At 43.5% G+C, this 22,811-nt stretch overlaps 1 protein-coding gene across 1 annotated transcript; it reads left to right on the top strand.

The window, feature by feature from the left end:
• On the top strand, positions 1-22,185 carry LOC306933118 (mediator of RNA polymerase II transcription subunit 13-like). Its single transcript, XM_079515135.1, has 30 exons — positions 1-898; positions 2,281-2,515; positions 3,349-3,517; positions 7,433-7,578; positions 8,182-8,379; positions 9,089-9,283; positions 9,733-9,892; positions 10,170-10,283; positions 10,406-11,122; positions 11,382-11,598; positions 12,305-12,335; positions 12,730-12,851; positions 13,258-13,348; positions 13,446-13,651; positions 13,755-13,945; positions 14,061-14,956; positions 15,099-15,266; positions 15,646-15,869; positions 15,985-16,180; positions 16,371-16,716; positions 17,260-17,476; positions 17,947-18,138; positions 18,576-18,799; positions 18,888-19,030; positions 19,121-19,279; positions 19,371-19,553; positions 19,737-19,879; positions 20,774-20,938; positions 21,053-21,147; positions 21,268-22,185. The coding sequence occupies exons 1-30, from the start codon at positions 833-835 to the stop codon at positions 21,398-21,400; spliced, it is 6,342 nt and encodes a 2,113-aa protein (XP_079371261.1). The 5' UTR covers positions 1-832; the 3' UTR covers positions 21,401-22,185.
• Positions 22,186-22,811: the final 626 nt, after the last annotated feature.

The raw sequence follows: 22,811 nt of genomic DNA, 5'->3' as shown, positions 1-22,811 counted from the left end.
ATTACCACAAATTGGCCAATAGGAGTTGAGAGGCAGAGTTGTCCTCCTGGCCGCCATTAAAGAATTCAATCCATGAATTGAAATAATGGAAATCTGCAGGACCCATGGATCAGTGAGATAGGAGGAGTAGTCGATGAGTAATCTGGATAATTCGCTATTATATCGGTTTTAAGAGTAGTTTTTAGAGTTTCGGAGGATTGTGGCGTTTTAGTGAAGATGAGTGTGGTGTAGCTAATTGTTTTCCATGGCTGGCTAACGTTAGGTCTTTGGTATGTTAGCTTGGGTGCTAACAGGCTAAGGCAGACCAGGGGGAGGGGAGAGTTCCTTTGCTTTGAAATTGTTTCAGATCGGCTAGCTAGCATTAGCAACTGTTAGCTCGCCCGGCCACTATTAGGCTATTGGGGTGAAGTTTTTGTTAGCTAGCGATCGCCTCTGTTTTCATTGCGCACACAACATTGCTAATATAGGATTGAAGGTTAGCCGGCCCGTGTCATGTTAACATTGCTTATATTTGGCGTTAGCATTACATAGCAGTAAAGCTGGCGGCCAAGTTTAGCAGATCGGACCAAACAGTAGGATTGATGAATAACGTTAGCTTAGCCGTTAGGCTAGCGCCGGGACGGTAGAAGTTGTCGGTGCTGGTAGACTAACGATAGCTAGCGTGTAGCTAGCAGGTTTGGGTACGCTTTGCTCTTTGACGTGGAATTACAAGTACATCGCACGCGTTGGAGCTTTTTGCCACCAAGTTATAGCGGATTAATGCGTTATTTCTCCTCATGGTGATTGAGACAATGGACGGCGACGCTACGACAACAACGCAGTGAAAAGGAGGATGAGTTCGTGCTTTGTACCAAACGGGGCCAGTTTGGAGGACTGCCACTCCAACCTGTTTTGCTTGGTAAGACTCTTCTCTCTATCTCTGTGTGCCTCAGTCTGTGTAGTGTATATGTATGCGCTCGATGCTAACATTAGCGGCCATGTACGTAACAAGGATGTGACCATGACGTCTACCAACAGTCGGAACGGAAGTGTGTGTTGTTTTCACAGTGTCGCTCAGTGTGTTTGTGTGTGATAAAGAAAATAGTCAACGCGTTTATACGCGAGTGTAACAAAACTAAGCCAATCTGTTGACATCAAGTTTTACGCCGAGACGCCTCGCTGAGTATGGTGGATCACTTTGAGACTAGATGACGATTAGTTGTGACGCCACGGAAGCATCCTTGGTATCTTGATTGTGGGTGATAATAACTGAGAGGCCCGGAAAGCCATTTTGGCTAATCAGGCAACACAAGCTTTGTAACGTCAGTTCAGACAGAAGTGAAGGCATCACAGGCCTGCAACTTGCAAGATCATTGGCTTTAATAGCCGAGTATGCTGTGCAAAGTGTGCATAATGCACCGCAGAGTCGTTACATACAGAGTTGTTGACTTGAACAAATCAAAGTTTGTAACAAAACATTAAGTGACAGTTGAGTTAACAATAACATTACTTTCTGTTGACAGTCCCAGACCGGTTGGTAAATTCATCAAAATAACCATTTTCATATTGTATAACCTTTATTTAACTACTAAAACATTGACACGTGAGTCTTTTTTAAAGACTTGTTTTTATATTATTATCTCGTAGATAGTATCGGTGTGTTCATCCACGCATGTGGGAGATTATTTCACCCTAGTAATTGCTATCATATTAATCCTGCTAATTTGCTTTTAGTGAGTCACTCTGTGTGTCTGGAATGCCTCATCATCAGTTTATAATAGTGTTTCTCAAAGTGAGGCCAGGGGAACCCCAGGGGTCTGGGGGTCACGAGCAAAATGACTATGGGTTTAAGTTCACTAAACATTTATGCAGAGGTTGATTGAGTAAGTACGAGATTGTATAAGAATCACAATTCAAATGATATCTTTAACTCAACGACATTTATTATGGGTGTCCCCGGCACAACATTTTCCAATGGAGGTCTGTGGCCTAATGCATATCTATTTGACCACATATGAATAGCAGGGTGATTACTGTATGTTCGTTGTATGTTCGATGTGATTGTACTATTGCATGCGCACAATATTGCAAAACTTTACAAAATGGCATCGCTGTTCAAGTTATCACGAAACATTTTTAATTGAAAACATTTTCTGCATCCTTGTGCAATGGGTGGGGATCTTTTTTTTTACCATTCACATGTTAATACAGTCAGTGTTGCAGTCAACAACAGTTTGAAGTACTGAAGCAATTACATTATTTATTCATGCATATTCACGTTTTTTCTTCCTGTTCTCTTAGGCCGATTTGACTGGAATAAAATGGCGCCGTTTTGTGTGGCAAGGTCCCACATCGTCACCGATCCTGTTCCCTGTAACCGAGGAGGACCCTATCTTGTGTAGCTTCAGCCGATGTCTGGCGGCAGATGTGCTGAGTGTGTGGAGAAGACACCACACCCCTGGCCGTAGAGAGCTCTGGCTCTTCTGGTGGGGGGATGACCCCAGTTTTGCAGAGCTCATCCATAATGAGCTCTCAAGTAAGTGCATGCTATATGGAAGGTGCTTTGTGCTGATGATGATTTTTAAGTCTGGACACATACAGTAAATGATATGCACACAGAGTAAAAGAAAAAGGTACATTTTGTTGCACATGCAGCATTGGACAGTTCACACAGTATTTGTGATCATGATGGGAATCTCCTGTATGATTCGATTTGAGGCTTGTATCCCCACTATCTAAGGTCACTGTTTGAGCAAAATCACACAGCTCATTGGTGTCTCCTATTGGTCAGTAGCTTTGTAACCAGTTTGATCATGCCTTGTGCTGGGCATAGATGCATAGATGGATGGATAGACTCAGACAAGACTCTTTTCTCTCTCTCTCTCTCTGTGTGCCTCAGTCTGTGTAGACAGACCAATCTGTATTAATCCCCATGGGGGAAATGCATGTAGCAGTACAGTAATAAGCATGAACACATGATAGATACAGGTAAATGTAGAGAGAAACTACAATGTAAGTAAAAAGTATAAACTAAATATGTGTAACGGTTTGTATGGATAGCATAAGTAAAGTATAAACGGTGAATAATATAACATAACATAACATACAGTCAACACAGTCAATACAGTAGTCTATGTGCAAATGTGCCAGCCCAGAATAGTTTGTTTAACATAACCTCACACCATAGTTGAATACAAAAGCACACATTCATATGTAGATCATAGGTTCTAGTCTGTGTTTCAGTTACCAGGTGTCCAATGAACCGTTTGGTTGATAATAACAAAATTAGTGTAATATAATGTGATTTGTAAACAACAATAGCAAGATTTGGTTTATTAAGTACCAGAATTAATTGATGTCTGCTTTCAGGTGAAGAGGATGGTGAGTGGGAGAGTGGGCTGTCCTATGAGTGCCGTACACTTCTGTTCAAAGCCATCCACAACTTGCTGGAACGTTGTCTCATGAACCGTGGCTTCGCCCGCATTGGAAAGTGGTTCGTTAAACCATACGAGAAGGAGGAGAAGCCCATTAATAAAAGGTATGTCTCCTTATGTGCCTGGGCAATGGGCATTGCCATATGTATTTCTTCATAATGGGCTGGCATCATAAGAAGCATATTTTATGACACTTTATTTCTAAGGGTGGCGGTGGCTCAGGGGTAGAGTGGCCGGATGGTAACAGCAACGTTGCCAGTTCGAACCTGGGCTCCCAGGTCCAAATTGCTAACTCCTAGGCCTGACTCACACCTTTACAACAGACTGATGTATAGCTGATGCATGAGACTTATTTACTGATGCAAGCTCGCAATTAATTTCCAATGGGAGTCACATGGTTTGACACAACATTTTTGTTGTATGAGGGGGTGGGGGGCAGTCGAAACACAGCCGAAAGCCGTACAACACAAATGTTGTGTCAAACCATGTGACTTCCATTGGAAATGCATTGGCGCAAGATGTAAACAAACCCTTTCATACATCTAGCATGCATCAATGTTGTATGCTAGATGCGAAGGTGTGAGTCAGGCCCTATTCTGAAGAAGAGCAGTGTGCTTGAAACATCGCTCAGCCCTCTCGGGTGGTACCAAAATAAAGTTTTAAAGGGGAGCTTTAGTGTTTAAACTATTTGTTTTGTTCCAACTTGCTAATTAACCATTTTCAACCTGGCATTTTTCAAAAACATAATAAATGGCAGATCTACAGAACGCCCAGAACACTTCACAATGCCACACTTGTGCATATAGCCTGGCATAAATGTTGTGGGAGGGGAATCGAGAATTTGCTACGAAGGTTGACATTTATCACAGACCCAAATCACATCATGTTCGTGGCTGGTTTGATGTTTGTCACATTGTAGCTGGCTTTCATAATTTGTAAATGGTGTTTATAGTTTTGAAGCTAGTAATTATGTTGCTGACGGTTTTGATGGGTAATGAGTGTCAACTGCTCTGACCCCTGATTTTGATGCAGACACTCCAGACAATACTTGATGGCTATGCTTGGTTGGCAGAGTTGGCAGAACAGCAATCAATACATTTATATGATGAGTTAATAGAAAGCATGTTGCATTTAAACATGAGTTTCATTGGGTGCGGAATGGCTCCAACTGATTTATGTCATACATCCTGAACATGTTTTTACTAGGGCTGTCAAATGATTACAAATTTTAATCAGATTAATCACAGCTTCAAAATGAATTAATCAAAAAACAAATATATATCCGCTTTGGAGTGATTAATCAATGATTAATCACCATTCAAACTCAAAATATTCCATGTTTTCCTGTATGTTGTTGTGGAAATGGAAAGATAAATGACAGAAAGCGGATATACATTTGTCTGTCCTTCATTGTGGGACTGCAGGACTCTGGAGATAGTTACAGTCGTGAATGATCAGCTTCAGTCAGTTTTTGAGTGGTTGAACCACATCTTCAACCAGCAATGTCCGTCCATCCCTATGTCTGTCTGTATGTTTAGGGTACCAACAGGGGGCGCTGTTGCACCACTCACTTCAGACAGGTCTGATTTTTTGTTCGTACCTGGAGTTGTGCATCATCTCCGCTGTGCACAGCAGCACAAGGGAACCGTCTTTATATCCATGGTTGTTTTCAGTCGCTTTCCATGTGTGACACAAAAGTACCATGTGTTACTGCAGACTGGAGGAGGCGTGTGTGTGACCGTGTGTAATGATGATGATGCAAAGCTGGTACCCCCAGTCGCTTTGCTAGGTAGACAACGTAACGCAACAGAATCAAACCACTTGGCAACCCAACTACAATACACAATCTATCTCTGGTGTTGTCCAATCATGACTGTACGCCACACAGATTTGTTATGTGCTGGACGTTCCTGAGCCGTGAGCACATTAGGGGGAACACTGCACATGCGTTAATTGCGTTAAATATTTTTAACGCAATTGATTAATGCCGTTAAGGAGAATTCCATACTAAAAGGCTTTCTTACCTTTCTTTGTAGTTGTTACGTCCCCACCAAAGAGGTCCAGGTGATATTTTGTGCAAGAGCTCCTTATTGGCTATTTCCCCTACCATAAGCCCTAATTTTGACAGCCTTAGTTTTTACCTTTCAAGACGGGAACCCCTTTTGGGGTAGAAGGTTAGGATTTAGAAGGCATTTTTAGAATCAGCCTCGGGTCTAAATCGGTTAATATTTGGAGTGCGAAAATAGAGTACATTTTTAACAGGAATGGTTGATAAGTTTTAGTGGTTTAACATTTTGTATACATACAGTATTCAAACAGAATGCACTGGGTTCATCTACCGGTAAATCAGAGTGACTGTCAGTGACACCATGAAAAACACTACAACTATGCAATGTGACTCTTGCGCTGACCCCATAGAGGTAATGATACACTGAATCAATTTACACATAGATCTTATATGCTAAGTAATCTCAGTTCAGCTATTACTTGAACTGATAAGCATTTAGAAGCAGATTGTCTGAATCTTGCACTCTATGGTTGTCATTTACCATACTTTTTTCAAGCTTAATTCTTTGCAGGGAAGTATTAGAATTCTGACAATCTATTTAGAAATCGTAGGTTTTCATAGACATTGTTTCAACTTATGTCATGGAATAAGTGTGCGAGAGAGTTTTCATCAACGTTTTTTTATATAGATGTATTGCTTGTTTTGTTCTATATAGAGGTCTTCCATCATCAGATAAAGGTGCAGAGCATCCAATATAAGCTATGCACTATCATTTTTGATAAAGCAACCCAGCAAACCACCAAGTTATGTTGTGTATGTGTTGTGATAAGATAAGTGCATCTGTCCAGTGCATGCACAGTATGTCCCAGCTTGACGTGACGAGGTACTGTACAGTACCACTCTGATATCGTATTTCTTCACAGTATTATTGCCTTCCGTTTGCACATGTATGGAGGCTGGGGAATCCTGGAGTTCCCTGGCGGGCTAATTTAAGACAGGGGCTGTTTGGCTCTAGTGATTCATGTAGCCTTGAGTTTCTCATAATGCAAAAACATTTGCACAGTTACCTCTGGCTGCTTTGTACACTGTACCGGAGCTTTTCAGTTGTAACTGCTGTTGCAAAGACTTAAGGTGACTGCAGTGCTTGTTGGCTAGTGTCACCGTTCTGTGTGTGGGAATAGGCCCCTTTGGCCTCATTCTAGATGAAGACATCTAGAAGTGGGTGTTGAGATGGCAGTGCAGCACCTCAAACACAAAGATCCAGCAGTCAGTCTCACTGTCGCCTGTTCTCTCTGGCTGGTAAACGGGCAGTCTTTGGAAAACGCTGAGTCTGCTGCACTGTGGTTTTACAGCAACCATGTCAACAAGAACTATTTTAGTGCATTTACCCCCTCGACCATGCAGCACATGTTAGACAATTAAAATGTGTAAAACTGTCTAAAGAAACATTTCAAGGCTATGATGATCGCTTTATGATCATTTATGTCACGTTTTCACCTGTTTTTGGAAGAAGTGGGGGTAATGTGGGGTCAAGCTAAAGCTAAAGTCTGTTATCCGCTGTCCGACTGAAGGTCTTGGCTGCCATCAATACTTTAATCAAGACAGGATTGAAATGCACAAACAAATATTCCAGGAGTTGAGCCTGGCACATTCTCTTTCCTTTGACTGACATATTATCTTTGTTTATATGGTTTTGTCTTTTCTGATAGACAGTGGTTTCTTTCAATTCACACACGCACACGTGTGCGCACGCGCGCGCGCGCACACACACACACAAACTTTCAATAATGCACTATCAATAATATTCATATTTAATTTCACACAAATGCTTGGCAGCATGCCAGAACGTGACATACCCAGTTACCAACTTAAGTATATTACTCCTGGGTTAGAGCCATGAATAATACCAATTCTTGCCTGAAAAGCTCTTGCAAAATGGCTGGCTTATATTGTTTAATTACACACTGTTCCACAATGATTTTCTTAACAGTGATGCCTATTTTTCTTACAGTGAGCACCTTTCGTGTGCCTTCACCTTCTTTGTGCATGGTGACAGCAATGTGTGCACAAGTGTGGAGATAGCCCAGCACCAACCTGTCCAACAGCTGAGTGAGGAGCACCTTAGTATGGCCCAGCAGAGCTCCAGTCCCATGCAAGGTAGGAACACGCCAGCTATGCATATACTGATGTACATGTTTACATTAGGTAGGAGTTGATGACAAGGAGTTGATGGCTTATTTGGTTTTCTACAGCTAGTCCTAAAGCCTGTTTGACAGGATTCAAAGATCATGGCATTTGTTATGACATGTAATTTTAATCGCACCCATGGTCATGTCTGTGATTTCTTTTTTTATTTGAGCCCCAAATGCCAATTTATCAAAGAATTTGAGAGTGCTCTGGCAATTTTATCTGGATAGACGGTACATGATATTATCATTGACAGTTGCAGACTGTTTACAACTTTTCCATTTCTTTTTTCATATAGCCATATTAACAAATAATTCGATTAATAAGCAACTTATAAGTGCCTTATGTGTTTTATTAACATGATGTATGTGTTTTAACATGATGTTTGTATAAAGTGCTACCAAATTGCCTGTTCTAGTGATGGATACAGTATGTGATGTGCTCATCATAAATTTCGAATTTTACGAATCACTAAGGAACTATTTGACTATCACCCTAATTACCATGAGAAACTAATCAGCATCCGAATAGGGCTGTAGAGACACTCCCTAAACACACTTCTCCCTTTTCCAGTCATCTTGAGCCCCTATGGCCTGAATGGGACCCTCACAGGCCAGGCCTTCAAGATGTCAGACCATCCCACCCAAAAGCTCATTGAGGAGTGGAGGCAGTTCTATCCCATCAGCCCCTGTCCCAAGGAGGCGCAAGAAGACAAGATGGAGGACACGGACTGGGAGGATGACTCTTTGGCAGCTGTTGAAGTCCTCGTCGGTAAGAAGTGGTCCGATATGGATTTGGTTTATGAAAGATGGTAATAATGTACTGCAATTCAGTGATGCCGACACTCTCTTTCTGCATGCAGTGAGCCACACTGGCCCGCACACCAGAGCGAGCCGCACACTGCAAAAATGTGACGATCTTTATTTTCAGTGCTACACCAGCATAAATCATTTGAAGGGAAGGGAATCCCACTTTGTGAAAAGAAAACACCAGAGCAAAAAACATGAACTTTTCTTAAACTAATATCTTTGTTTCGTTTACATTCTCTTTCTCCCTTCCACATAGAGCTATTCTTATTGTTCGCAGCGGAGTCGCAGATTAGTTCTGCCCTTTCGCTCCAGTAAAAAAAGATTTATATAATCGATTTTTGACATTTGTGAATCGATGAATTATCGTCCATGTTTTTGCACCACTGGTCTCCACTTGATTTTCTTTTTTTGGGGCGTCCCCATTTTTTTGGGACCCCTTTGAATGACCACCTACTGGGTTCCGGGACCCATTTCGTTGAAAATCTAGCAACATCAGTGATACAGTTAACCTGACGAAGATCCATTGAGATCGAAACGTTGTCTTTTCAATAAAGTATTCCTTTACTAAAGAATGGTGTGCGGGCCCTACCTCCTTCCACAGTTGAGCTTTAACATGGATTCATAAGTTGTTGAGGTAAAGTAAGTAACGGGCTCTGTTTGTGCTTCTCCAGCGGGTGTGAGGATGGTGTACCCTGCCTGCCTGGTGCTTATTCCCATGTCGGACCTGCCTGCCATGGCTCCTCAGAGCTCTATGAACCTGTCGGGCAGCCTGTGTTCTGCCCCACAGGGCCAGACTGCTCACAGAGATCCTGCCATGTCGTCTGTCACTCTCACACCTCCAACATCACCAGAGGAGGCTCAGACCGGTAAGACTTATAAGATATATGTTCAGAGACAGTATGATGTAGAGGAGACGGTTCACTTTAGTATGGGAAAACATAAAATGGTAGAAATGGGGCAACAATGTAAGACCAGCAAACCCGGCCAATCGTCTTGTCTGCATATCTTTAAGAACAATCAAACTATCATAGTCTGTGTTTTCTGTGAAAACGGAAGCTTTGGAACTAATTCTACCACGTTGTATACTATTCACCAATGTTCCTAAATATAAAATGTTATTCAGTACGTGCCATTCCGAAGATGTGCCAGAGTGAACTGACTTCTCTTAAAGAGACTACGATATCTTGACCTGCATTTGATCCACGAACCTGTGGTCCAGTTAAATAGAGGGCACTTCGACCCATTTTCACAGACAGAGCATTTTCTGTGAGAATACTGTATGTATTATTTATGGGTTTGTTCTGTCTTCCCCCAGATTGTCAGCCTGCCCAGAGATGGCTAAAATTGTCCTCTGCCTCAGACAGCTACAGCTCCAACAGCAGGAGTCTCCATGGTGGCAAAATCCCTCGCAGGCTGGCCAGCCAGGTGGTGGAGTCTGTGTGGCAGGAGTGCAACATGAACCGCGCCAAGAACAAGTATGTCCAGAGGGGTTCCCATCCAGCTTATTAAGCCTGATTTATACTGGCCACAAATAGCCAATGTACAAGAAAATAACGTTGAGTATAAATTAAGCAATGGGGGAGGTCTTTTTTTTTTTATTGCAAGCTATCAAACAGAAACTTGTAGTATAATATAGTTAAAATACGGTCAGAAAAGAAGTTTATGAAAGCAAAAGCAATAAGGTGTGTGTTGTGTGTACACTGTGTATGCTTACTAGTGTTGAGTTGTGTTTCTGTCTGATTTTCCTCATAGGAGAAAGTTTTGTGCACTGCCACTGACCAATGGGACATGTGAAGAGGAGCCAGACAAACCTGGGATTTGGAACTTCACAGAACCAAGTCAAAGGACACAGTGCACTTGCACAAGGTACTGTTAAGTAGCTCAGATTTGCATCATTTACATCGTTCCACCCATTTTTATACTAATTAGCTTCTTGAAGACCTACCATTGTCAGACCTGAAAATATTTGTTCTTTTCCTGTACCTCAGGCATAAGGGTCAGAAACAGCGTTCCAGTAGCACCTCAGGACACCCACCATCATCAGGCCAACCACAGCAGCCAGCCCCCAAGCACAAGCTAGGAGACAAGCTGGAGAAGGCAGAGAAGCAGCAGAAGAGGCCCCAGTTGCCTTTCCATCATCGCAGTTCGCTGAGCGAAGAGCAGGCCTTCGAGCCGCCACAGTCCCAGAGGCTTTGCCTGCGAGTGCAGGACGACAGTTCGTACCCCAGCCTGCATCACGTGGACTCGGCCCCACCCAAAGCCCCCACGCTACACACCCACGGCCCCCCTTCTGACCTGGCAGGCTCGCCCCAGCCCCCTCCCCTCAGCCCCCATCCCTGTGACCACGTGGAAGGTGACCCAGCAGCCCAGCTGAAGAGTTCTTCCACACCTATTCACCAGCCCTTCTACCCACCGTCGGTGGAGCCCTGTCTTCTGCCCCAGAAGGCCTCGTCCGAGGAGCCCCACCTGGACCCTGTGCCTATGCCCCTGCCCTTCCCCCCAGCTTATACGGAGACCTTGGAACCCACAATCTTTGTAGGTTCAGCCATCAACCCCAATGAAGACTCTACCCACAACCCCTGGAAATACTTTTGTCTGCCCAAGAAGAAGCCTTCTGATTTCCTCACACCCCAGCTGGCTGTGGACAAAATACGAGATGACTCAGGAGGAGGCAGATATGCAGAGAGTGTAGTGTCTGTCACTGAGTGAGTATTTGAAGTTAACCCATTAAGACCTGAGGCCATTCTACAAATGGCTTCTAAATCAGTAGTTCTCACACTTTCAAGATAAAAAAAAAAATGAAAATCAAGTAGCAGATTCAGGCTTGTATAACTGCTATTTTTGACGCCAACATCTAAAATGACAGAGGTTTCCCGCCTTTAATGGGTTAAAAGATCACATGCTAGTAATTGCATAGTTATACTGGTGTCTGTCTGATCACGTCTTCTTCTCTTTTTTTCTCAGGTTAATGTCGGGCGGCTCTTGGCCCCTGAAGGTGTCTCAGGAACTGGTGAATACCTATGCCCAGCGGAGAAATAGCCATCTGGCATCTGCCACAGGGGACGGAGAGCATAGTGACACGTCGGACCCCTACGCCTTTGTAGAGGGAGACGAAGAGTTCAGCTTCACAGAGAAGAAGGACAGGCCAGGGGGGGAGAGAGAGGCTACCAGGAAAAACAAGGTAGGTTGATTTCACGCACCAGGGCATCAAACCTAGCACTCTAAATTGATCCAGATCAGTGTTATGTTTTTCAGAATATTTTGATTTAGTCTTAGGTTTTTGAATAACACACCACTTAGTCTTAGACCTATTTAGTATTCTGAAATTGTTTAGTCAAGTAGACTAAATATCAAAACCCTTAGTCTTTTAGTCTTAAGACAACAAAATTCCCAATGAATGAATGAACCATTAAAGTAAAGCACTTTGAGCACTTGGAAAAGCGCTATAAAAATGCAATTCATTATTATTATTAAAATGAACACTGATCCAGATATTAGTCATTTATTCTCTATTAACACTGTATGTATAATGCACTTACAGTATGCCCATCAGCCAAATGCCCAGGGTTGTTGCCATTCAATAATTCAACCAAACTAGGCTGAATGGCAACACCACTGGTCTCTGGTGGCTTGAATGTAAAGCAACTTGTTTGAGGAGGAGGAGGAGGAGGAGGAGGAGGAGGAGGAGGCAGGCAGGCACTAGACTATTCAGGCAATGTTCTGCTCCACCGCTGTATTTACGCGTGGGAAGTCCTGCTATACTAGCAACCTGAAAGTGTGTGTGTGTGTGTGTGTGTGTGTGTGTGTGTGTGTCACATCTGGATTGCCCATTAAACAATAATGTGGTTCCTAGAATAAAGGATTGTTTTTCTGCTTGCTTCACCTAGGGGGATGATGGAGGTGGGACTTCAGGAGATGGTGAGAATAGCTCTCAAGTTGTTTATTAAATGTTCTAGGTATATGCGCAGCTAGTTGACTATTACATGACACTGCTCCTAATATTTAACCAAAATAATAATTTTCCGATTATTGTATCAATTACTTGTAAATTATCTTTCTTATCTTTAAATGTTTTATACATAAACAAATCGACACGAAACATTTTAATTGAATAGATATTAGGCCACTGAGCTGGTTTTACAAAAGCATAATTTAAACATCAGTGACATTTGTTGCTGCACATTCCTAAAGGGTTTTTAGTTAATAAAAGTAATTTTATTTTTGTATGTGTCATTTTAATTTAAAAATCATATTGAATAGGGTTTTGTTTGAAGACCTGCTATTGAAAACGTATCATTTGATTGTGTTACAGATGGCCAAGGAACACCAGGCAATAAACCTCCTGTGTCCACCAGTCTAATCCATGAGAATGACTTGGCTGTGTCCTTCAGTGACCTGGACAAAATCTTCAACTCTGATGAGGATGAGCTAGCGGTTTGTACTTCTTCTTTGCTTACGTCTAGGGGTATAAGCAACAGTTAATCAATCTAATTGATTATAAAAAGTATAGATGATGTAATCAAATAATCAATTCATAATCAATACCTATTTTGGGCATGTCATTATAGGACAAACGTTGAATACAATTAAATAAAATACAGCCCTAGTTAGGTCTCCTCCAGAGTTCTACTGCTGGCTACAGTTTAGTAACCTCTGTCCTGGGAAGACTCGCTCGCATTCACTATAGTATAATTCTGGGCACATTTGCAATACATCTCCCCCAGAGTTTAGGTGCATATTTTCAATGACTGTTGAAACCTATAGAATAAGTGTAGTGGTGAAGTAGTCCACAGATGCCAAAGACTCACTTTTTACGAATGATTCACTTTTGTCCACTCAGCCTGGATCCAGGAGAGCGGGTACTGGCACAGACGACAAGTTTGGTTCTAAGGACAATAAACATGGGACCCTGGACCCCTTGTCTTGCATAAGTAAGGACATTTCCTATATAACAGTGGATCATTAGAAACACTTGTACACTTGTACAAATGTGTTAATTATGTCATCTCTGTCTTCTTCTTGCTCTAGGCTCTGCAGACCTGCACCAAATGTTTCCCACTCCGCCTTCCTTAGAACAGCACATCATGGGCTATTCTCCCATGAACACTGGGGGCAAAGAGTATGGTCACCTGGAAGCTGGGTCAGGTCTCACCCTTTTGGATGGTGGTCAGCTCAGCCTCTACAAAATGGAGGTGGAAGAAGGTTTCTGTAGCCCTAAACCCTCTGAGATCAAGGTACGGCAACAACTAAATCTATCTTGTGTAAAGAACAAATTAAAACATTCTTTCAAACTGTCTTGCGCTAGTGACTAATGACCACCATCTCGCCATCTTTCAGGACTTCTCCTTTGTCTACAAATCGGACGCTTGTCAGCCTTTTATTGGCTGTTCCATGTATGCCCCCCTGAAGTCACTGCCCAGTCAGTGTTTCATGCCCATCAAACTGCCAGAGGAGTGTGTGTACACACCCAGCTGGACCAACCATCTCATAACCCCAGTGCCAACCATGAGTATGCTCACCAAAGATAGGTAAGGCAGTGAAATAAGAAAGTGGACCGATAGAATTTGAGTTTGAAACTGATTGTTCTTTGTTGTCATTGTGACCTGAAGTGGGTCTGATTGCTGTTTCTTCTCTCTGCATCAGTAACATACCCAGTGTGGAGCCGAACTACGAGAGCTACACCCCTCAAACGCACACGCCTTTCATGTCCAACAGCGCCCCCCCTAGCAACAGCGGCACCGGCATCCTACCATCCCCATCCCCAGCCACGCCGCGCTTCTCCGTCCCCACCCCCCGAACACCTCGCACTCCACGGACACCCCGCGGCCCCTCCAGTGTCCAGGGCTCGGTTAAGTATGACAACTCAGACCTGTACTCGCCGGCCTCCACGCCCTCCACATGCCGCCCGCTCAGCTCGGTGGAGCCCGCCACGGTGCCCTCGATCCCCGAGGCCCACAGCCTCTACGTCACCCTCATCCTCTCGGAGTCGGTCATGAACCTCTTCAAGGATTGCAACTTTGAAAGCTGTTGCGTGTGCGTGTGCAACATGAACATCCGGGGCGCCGACGTCGGGGTGTACCTAAACGACAATGGCGAGGCCCAGTACCCGTGCACCTGCGGCTTCAGTGCCGTTTCCAACCGGCGCTTTGGCCAGGCGGCGGGGCTCTTCCTGGAAGACGAGCTGGATGTGGTGGGGCGGGGCTCTGACGCTAGTCGCGACACGGAGCGATCCTACGAGGAGCTGCGCGCCGCCTCCCTTCATAAGGCCGGCAGCTTGAAGGAGAAGCCTCCAGATGAGCTCATCCTCCTCCTGCAGGACCAGTGCACCAACCCCTTTGCCCCTATGGCCGGCGTGGACTACCCCAAGCCTGTGAGCTCGCCCTCACGATCGTTCGTGCGCGTCGAGGAAAGAGACTGTTATAACGACTGCTACATGGCACTGGAGCACGGCAGGCAGTTTATGGACAATATGTCAGGAGGCAAAGTGGATGAAACACTAGTGAAAACCACCTGTCTGCATCAGTGGCCGAAACGAAAGTGTGAGTTTATTTTTTATTTTTTTATTTATGCTGCTCCATCCATTTATGCTATCACCATCCTGTTTTGTCTCTTGACTGTTACATTTAGTTTGTCTTCATGATGCTGACTTATTCTGTCTTTTTTTTGTTTGTTTTTCTGAAGCGACAGACATGAGCAAGCTGTTTTCTCAGGATGTGCTCCGGGTGTTGTTGTCCCTGCAGCCTGTACTGCAGGACACCATTCAGAAGAAAAGGAGTGTGCGCTCCTGGGGTGTACAGGGCCCGCTTACCTGGCAACAGTTCCACAAGATGGCTGGCAGGGGCTCCTATGGTAAATACATCTATTTATCAGGAGTCACTCTGAAGATTCATTTGTATGTTGTCGCACAACAGCATTGCTCGCCAGAATGAACATGGCGCCATACTGTTGTGCAATGAAGTATACATTTGGAATTAGTCTGCTGATGCATACACTACATACAGGTTTTAGTTTAGGCATACTATTGGTCCGACTGTCATTAGACCGACAACCTACCTCAAACCCTAACCTAACCGCAAGCATGGGAGCAGCGCATGTTCGACCGCATGTCCGACTGTTGTTTCTGCATGTTGGTGTGTCTAATCTGCGTGTGCATCCCATACACTGTACAACTTGACTGTATGGGTTCAGATCAACAGTCAAAACCTTGACCACCACCTTCTCATTCCAGGTACAGACGAGTCTCCAGAGCCACTGCCCATCCCTACGTTCCTGGTCGGTTATGAGTATGACTTTGTGGTGCTGTCTCCCTTTGGCTTGCCCTACTGGGAGAAACTCCTCTTGGATCCATTTGGCTCCCAAAGAGATGTGGGATATGTAGTCATTTGCCCTGAGAGTGAGGCTCTCATCAATGGAGCCAAGACTTTCTTTAAGGATCTTAGTGCTGTGTTTGAGGTCAGCAACAACATCTTCTGAAATGCTTGCACATCCACAAAGCAACTTATATTTTTTTGAATGAAAGGCAATGATGAAACTTATTTCACATACTTATAATTTTTTTCCTTTGCAGGGATGCCAGCTTGGCCAACACAGGGCCATCTGTAACACGTACCCAGAGGGCATTTTGAAGGTTGGCACCACCGAGGTCAAGAACATGGCAGAGCAGCCCCTTAGCGACTGGTTCCTTAAGATGTCTGCCAGAGAAGGGAACAATGAAGCCTTTAACAAGCTCAAGCTCTTCGCTCAAGTCTGCCGCCATGATTTGGGTAATGCAACCTTATTCACATCCCTTAAAGGGCAAAATGTATCTTTCTTTTTTTTTTTACCCAATCCTTATAGTCCATTGTGAGTAAGACATGAAAGTCTGACATGGATTCCAACTGCGTTTGGGTTTTTAGCATTTTCATACAATATAATATAATGATATTGATGATTTTGATGTTTTGGTCCCCTCAGCTCCGTACCTGTCAGACCAGACCTTGGACAGCTCTCTGTTGTCCCAGCGCAGCCCGGTCGTGGTCTCCACCTCGTCTCAGACCTCCAGCTCCTCCAGTAGCACAAACACTACCAGCTCTGCCCAGCCTGCCCTGGTCAACAGCACCCCTCCTTCATCCTCCTCAGGACCCCAAGCCATTGGGGGAATGGCATCAGCCAAGCCAAGCTCCTACCCCGGCTTTGGGACAGGGGCTTTGCCAGTCAGTACTTCTCAGAACGGACCCCAGTCCAACCCCCCCCAGGGACCAGGAGGTTTGGGTGACTGCTCTGCCAACCAGCCTCAGGCTACCACTGAGCCAATAGAGACGTAGGTCACCGCTGCATGTTAGCTTGGACCGTCCAATTCCCATAGAAACCAGGGCCGCACAATTAACCGACATGACAAAATGATATATTAAAATGTATATAATCGACTAAATAATTTGATTAACCACTTAACCCTGTATTATACTTGTACAATGGTGGCATACATAAATAATGAAAATGGCCGATCTACAGACTCGTAGAGCTGCTATTTTCACTATTTTTTTTTTATAATTGATCATTAACCCATTTAGGCCTGAGGCCGATTCTAAAAACGCCTCTAAATCCTGACCTAAGGTTTCTGAAAAACTTCAAATATTTATATAGCAGCATCAACATTTTTACATTTCTTAATACTGTACAATACTTACTGTACAGAACCCAAAAACGGGTTCCCGGCCTGAGGGGGTAAAACACCAAAAGGGGTTCCCGCCCAGAATGGGTTAATCATAATTGTGGCAAAAGTTTTAAATAATACTGATTTTGTCCAGCCTTTATAGAAACCATTGTTTGCACAGCTTGCTAACTAATTCACTATCCCTAATAGCACAATGGACAGAGACAAGGTGGGCAAACCCACGGACGGGGAGTCCCATGCTGTTACTTTCCCCCCTGCCATCGTGGTGTACATCGTGGACCCCTTCAGCTATGAAGACGCCGACAGAGAGGTTCACTCCAGCGTCTATACAATGGGTCTCTTGCGCTGCTACCTGGAGATGCTTCAGTTCCTTCCCCCTCACATCAGAAACGCAGTCTCTGTGCAGGTAGAGCTCAACATTAAGGTCATTCATATCACTAGTGATCGACCAATTATGTTATTTCAGTGGCCGATTAATCTTTTTTTGCGTCTAATAAAATACAACATGAATGTGACCAGTGGCTATCACACATTAGGTGTGATTGGCCAAAATCCGCCTGAAATCTACCTATCACTGGTGTTCACCACCACAACTAATTTGAATTAATCTGTATAGGAAATACACAATTAACATGATCTAAATTCAATGTTCATGGATGTGTGAAAACGGCTTTTGACAAAGTATGTACAACTCATTGTGCTGTATTAATGGTATGAAAACATGGCATTAAACGTGTAGTTTAAACTCTATTGTCTTGGTCTACATTGTTCCGTGCCAGTACCTGTTGCAGCCTGTTTGAACTCTATTGTCTTGGTCTACATTGTTCTGTGCCAGTACCTGTTGCAGCCTGTTTAAACTCTATTGTCTTGGTCTAGATTGTCCCGTGCCAGTACCTGTTGCAGCCTGTACGTAGTGGGGATCGACACCTCTACGGCCAGCACCTCAAGTCCCTGGCCTTCTCCGTGTTCACTCAGTGTCGTCGGCCTCTGCCCTCTTCGACAAACTTCAAGGCTCTCACTGGCTTTGGGCCTGGCCTTGCCCTCGACATGGCACTCAAGGACCCAGAGGTAGTTGATCCTGCACTTATGGGACCGTACCAGTGATCTGACTTGTTAGCCTATTGACTGCAACTGACCGTGTCATTTACATTACAGAGCATTTTCCACAGCATACTGTTATGATCATATTGTACTGAAGTGAACTGACTGGATTGTCAGTTCACTTCAGTACAATATGAAAATCAACTTACAGAGACTTGAAACTTCTAAATATAATGTATTTAAACAAATGTGAAATAAAAAAATATATAAAGCCATTAATGGGGAAATTGTCTATGTACAATATAATACAAGAAAAGCTGTCAATAGACAATATTGTATTGATTCTGGCATGGTCATCTAGTAAGCTGGAGTTTAGTAAGTTTGCATATTTTTAAAGTTAATGTCTACCACTGTCATTTTGCTGTCTTTGTAGTTAAAACCATTATCCCTTGACCTTTTTGCAGAGACCTGAGTGTTTGCGTCTCTACACGCCTCCTTTCATCCTGGCACCAGTGAAAGACAAGCAGGTGGAGCTGGGGGAGACGTTTGGCGAAGCAGCCCAGAAGTACAATGTTCTGTTTGTGGGCTACTGTCTTTCCCATGACCAGCGCTGGCTGCTAGCCTCCTGCACTGACCAACATGGAGAACTTCTGGAGACCTGCATCATCAGCATTGATGTGCCCAACAGGTACATGCATTGTACTCTCACACCAAGTTCAAGATCACTCACTTTTTCCACTCGATATCGTATTTAAACTAAGCTGTTTTTGGTGTAGGGCCAGAAGGAAAAAGGGGTCAGCCAGGCGCTTGGGCTTGCAGAAGCTGTGGGACTGGTGTCTCGGATTGGTACAAGTGACATCACTGCCCTGGAGAGTAGTAGTTGGACGTCTCGGCAGAATGGGCCACGGCGAGCTGAAAGGTACACATTTCAATTCAATGATGTGCTCTACAAGTACATTGTGCTGGTAACATCGTACATTGTGCTAATAACAACACGGCTTTGTTCCAGACTGGAGTATTCTGCTGAGCAGAAGGAACCTTCAGACCATCAGCAAACGACTGAAGGAAACCTGTAAGATGTGTGGCATTTCTGCCGCTGACACTCCCAGCATCCTCAGTGCATGCCTGGTTGCCATGGAGCCCCAGGGATCCTTTGTTATCATGCCAGGTAAAAAAAAAGCCACTGAATTGAAATCATGGACTGATATTTGATTTACTAGTATAGTTTGTTTCTGACAAGTTCTCTTTTTGTTTTTTAGACTCTGTGTCGACAGGTTCTGTGTTTGGTCGAAGCACCACACTCAACATGCAGACATCCGCACTGAGCACACCTCAGGACACATCTTGTACTCACATCCTGGTGTTCCCCACTTCTGCCATGGTGCAGGTCAACTCCAACACTACTGAGCCCATGGACATTAATTTCAACCCCATTAATCCTGGTATGTTTATTATCGTCTCCCGGTGTCCATGACAATCTGCAAAACAGTCACATGTCTTCTTAGACACGCTACTGTAGTAAAAACATGCGATATTTGACGAGGTTCTAACAGCAGGTAGAACCTTACTTTATATCAGTCAAGAGCGTTTAAGATAAATGACTGTGTGTCTGTGTGTGTGTGTAGATGGCTCTGACGGGATGGGCATCTTTGACCTGTTTGACAACGACATGGTGGATCCTGACCTCATCAACATCTTGCCTAACTCCCCCACCACCTCCCCTGTACACTCCCCTGGCTCTCATTACCACCAGGGAGATGGCAGCAAGGTAAACCATTTATTTATTTTTTCCAATGATGCATTAGGCTCTTATAAGTTAAATTGCTATTCACTGGCATGCCTATGTCAATGTGAAACATGTTACCTGTCTTGGCAAGGCACAAGCAGAATTTTCCAGTGTATGTTGTAGGGATTTAATGATGCACCACAAGACAGTTTATTGATACAAATATGTAATGATTCAAATGTGTGAATTGGAAGATTTCTTTTTTTAAGTGCATAATCTAGTTTTGAGTCTTTTTTTGGTTGGTGACACCAACTGACTAGGGAATATAAATTAGGCGTTAGCTGTGAAGTTGTGGATGCAGCGGTGCAGTTTTTAATTATTTGTCAGTGAATAAATGTTCCTATTAATAAAGAGATGTTTATGATCTGGTGGAGCTGCATCATGTCCACTCACATACTCTGACGAAGCTCCACAGCCCAAGCCATGCTGTGTTTATTTTGAGGCTGTGCTTCCAGTGAGTACTAGTTCTTCAAATGGACTTCTGTGAATCTCAGTTTTAAAAACGGATTACTCTAATTACCAGATAGCTGCCCCTGGTGTTTGCCAAAAACAACAACAATGATTGTCACACAGTATGACCTGACAAGCCTAAAGTATTGCAGATCTACAAGCTCACAATGCGTGTCATCGCAATGCACTGAGCTAGATTGGCTATTTTTGGTGCGCTACACAGTGTATGGTGGAGTATTGACCATAACCTGAACCACACTCATTTGATATAGAAAAGTTAGGAAAAATAAAATATATTCTTGTTTTTTCCTGAGAAATAATTGGAATAATCATATTGTAATTTGTCTGAAACCGCATTAAAAAAATATAGTAATTTGTATTGTTAACCCTGGATTGTTAATTAAATCATGATTTGTTGTGTTGCAGGGCCAGAGTACAGATCGTATGGAGTCTCATGAGGAGGCCTTAAACATCCTGCAGCAGCCGATGGCTCTGGGCTACTTCATCTCCACAGCCAAGGCTGGACCTCTTCCTGACTGGTTCTGGTCCGCCTGCCCACAAGCTCAGAACCAGTGTCCTCTGTTCCTCAAGGTAGGAGAACACTCCTTCTGTGGAAGACCACCCATGTGGTACACTGTTTGACACTATCTTTGACTTGTAACCTTGCGCTGAACGTCAACACTTTCATTTCTTTGTCTCTCTCAGGCCTCCTTGCACCTACACGTGTCGTCTTCAGATGAGCTTCTGCACAGTAAACACTCCCATCCCTTGGATTCGAACCACACCTCCGATGTACTCAGGTATGCTACTCTGATGAGAAATATTTCTTAAGCGATGAAAAATTATGGATTGTTTATCAGAATGAAAGCCATATGAATCATCGCATTAGTGTGACATGCAACTTCCCTTCTATTTGACAGATTTGTACTGGAGCAATACAACGCCCTCTCTTGGCTAACATGTGATCCTGCAACTCAAGACCGTCGCTCCTGTCTGCCTGTTCACTTTGTGGTGCTCAACCAAATGTACAACTTTATCATGAACATGCTCTGATCTCTGGTGGGATGTAACTGCTGAGATACGAGTCACTCAGTCAGGGCGATCCCCAACAACTAAATGGACCTCTGACCAGGGGAAGAAGGACCATACAAGACGCGTAGGATGCACTTCCCTTCCTGGCGTATCTCATGTGACACTGACTGGCCGACTGGAAGTTTCCAATCAATTAATCAAATGCCAAGAACCCATTTTGGATGATCAAGGGACTTTTCATAAAGGAGAATACATTTTTCTTTTTATTGACTGTAGATTGCAATCTATGAAATTTTATCCTAATGAAATGCCTGCATATATTATTTATTGTAAGTTTTTAAATGTGGAATTTTTAATTCTTAATATCTTTTTATATATTACAAATCCTAGAGAGTGTGTATATTGCCATCTCACTGTAAAGGAATTGGTTTAAAGTGATGTAATTTTCTGAATTGCAATACAGAAATCTGTTCAAGTGAATTTGCTGTAGAATTGCTTTTAGAGTATTATTTTTTCAAAGGGTACAGACCTTTTTATTGCCATGCTGTACAAATGAAGGGGCTGGTCTGGGCATTGGAGTCCCACCCAGTGAGTGGATGAGAATTACCTCTCCATCTGCTTTGGTGCCAGAGTCTCTCGCACAGTAACTCGAGCTCTGAAGAGGAATAAGAGGTACATTGTCAGATTCTATATTTTATATTACAGATTTAGGTAATTGCGTGTGTGTATATGTGTACATATAATTGTGTGCCACTACTGATGGTGCAACTTCTGTTTTAGGAATAAAGTGCGTCTACCTATTGTCACTGTTTTTATGGGGTCTTTATAGCAAGGATACCAAACGGTCTCACAAAATTAGAGCAGCTGTGGGTACAGGCACACCTTCGCGTCAACTCCTAGACCAGGCGTCACTTCTGGGTTTCTGGGTCACTTCTGTTTTTAAACAGCTGGTAGATGGACATTACGCTCGCACGCGAGTCTGCGACTTCAACTTGTAGTTTATGCAAAAAACTGAAACGCTTAGCCTTTGCAGATGCTACAAGTTGAAGCCGAAGTTTAAAGTGGCTATGGCCGAATTTAGGCCAAGGAGTATTTTTTTGTGCAAAACTAATGCTTGGAATGGATTCATCATGAAAAACCCCTAGTTTGACATGTCACATGCTACTTATAGTATGATGAAATTTGGAATATTTTGCCAATGTTGTCTATGCCTATGGTGTGGTATACAAAAATGGCCATAACTTTTTTTTTAGTGATGTTTCCGGAATGCAGGCCTCATTCTGTGGAACGTAATGACCAAAACACAAAGTATGTCGTAACGACATCACAGGTTAATCTATTGAGTATTCCATGAGCTTTTGGGCCTGTGGCTCCCCGGCTATAAGGACCGGCAAGGCAACATTTTTCAGTGAAGAGGAGAAGCTCAGTCTTG

This window comes from Electrona antarctica (assembly GCF_951216825.1).
Source record: "Electrona antarctica genome assembly, chromosome: 11".
Lineage (NCBI taxonomy): Eukaryota > Metazoa > Chordata > Actinopteri > Myctophiformes > Myctophidae > Electrona > Electrona antarctica.
Note: the sequence above shows the minus strand (reverse complement) of the source record. Positions and strands in the feature narration are given on the sequence as shown.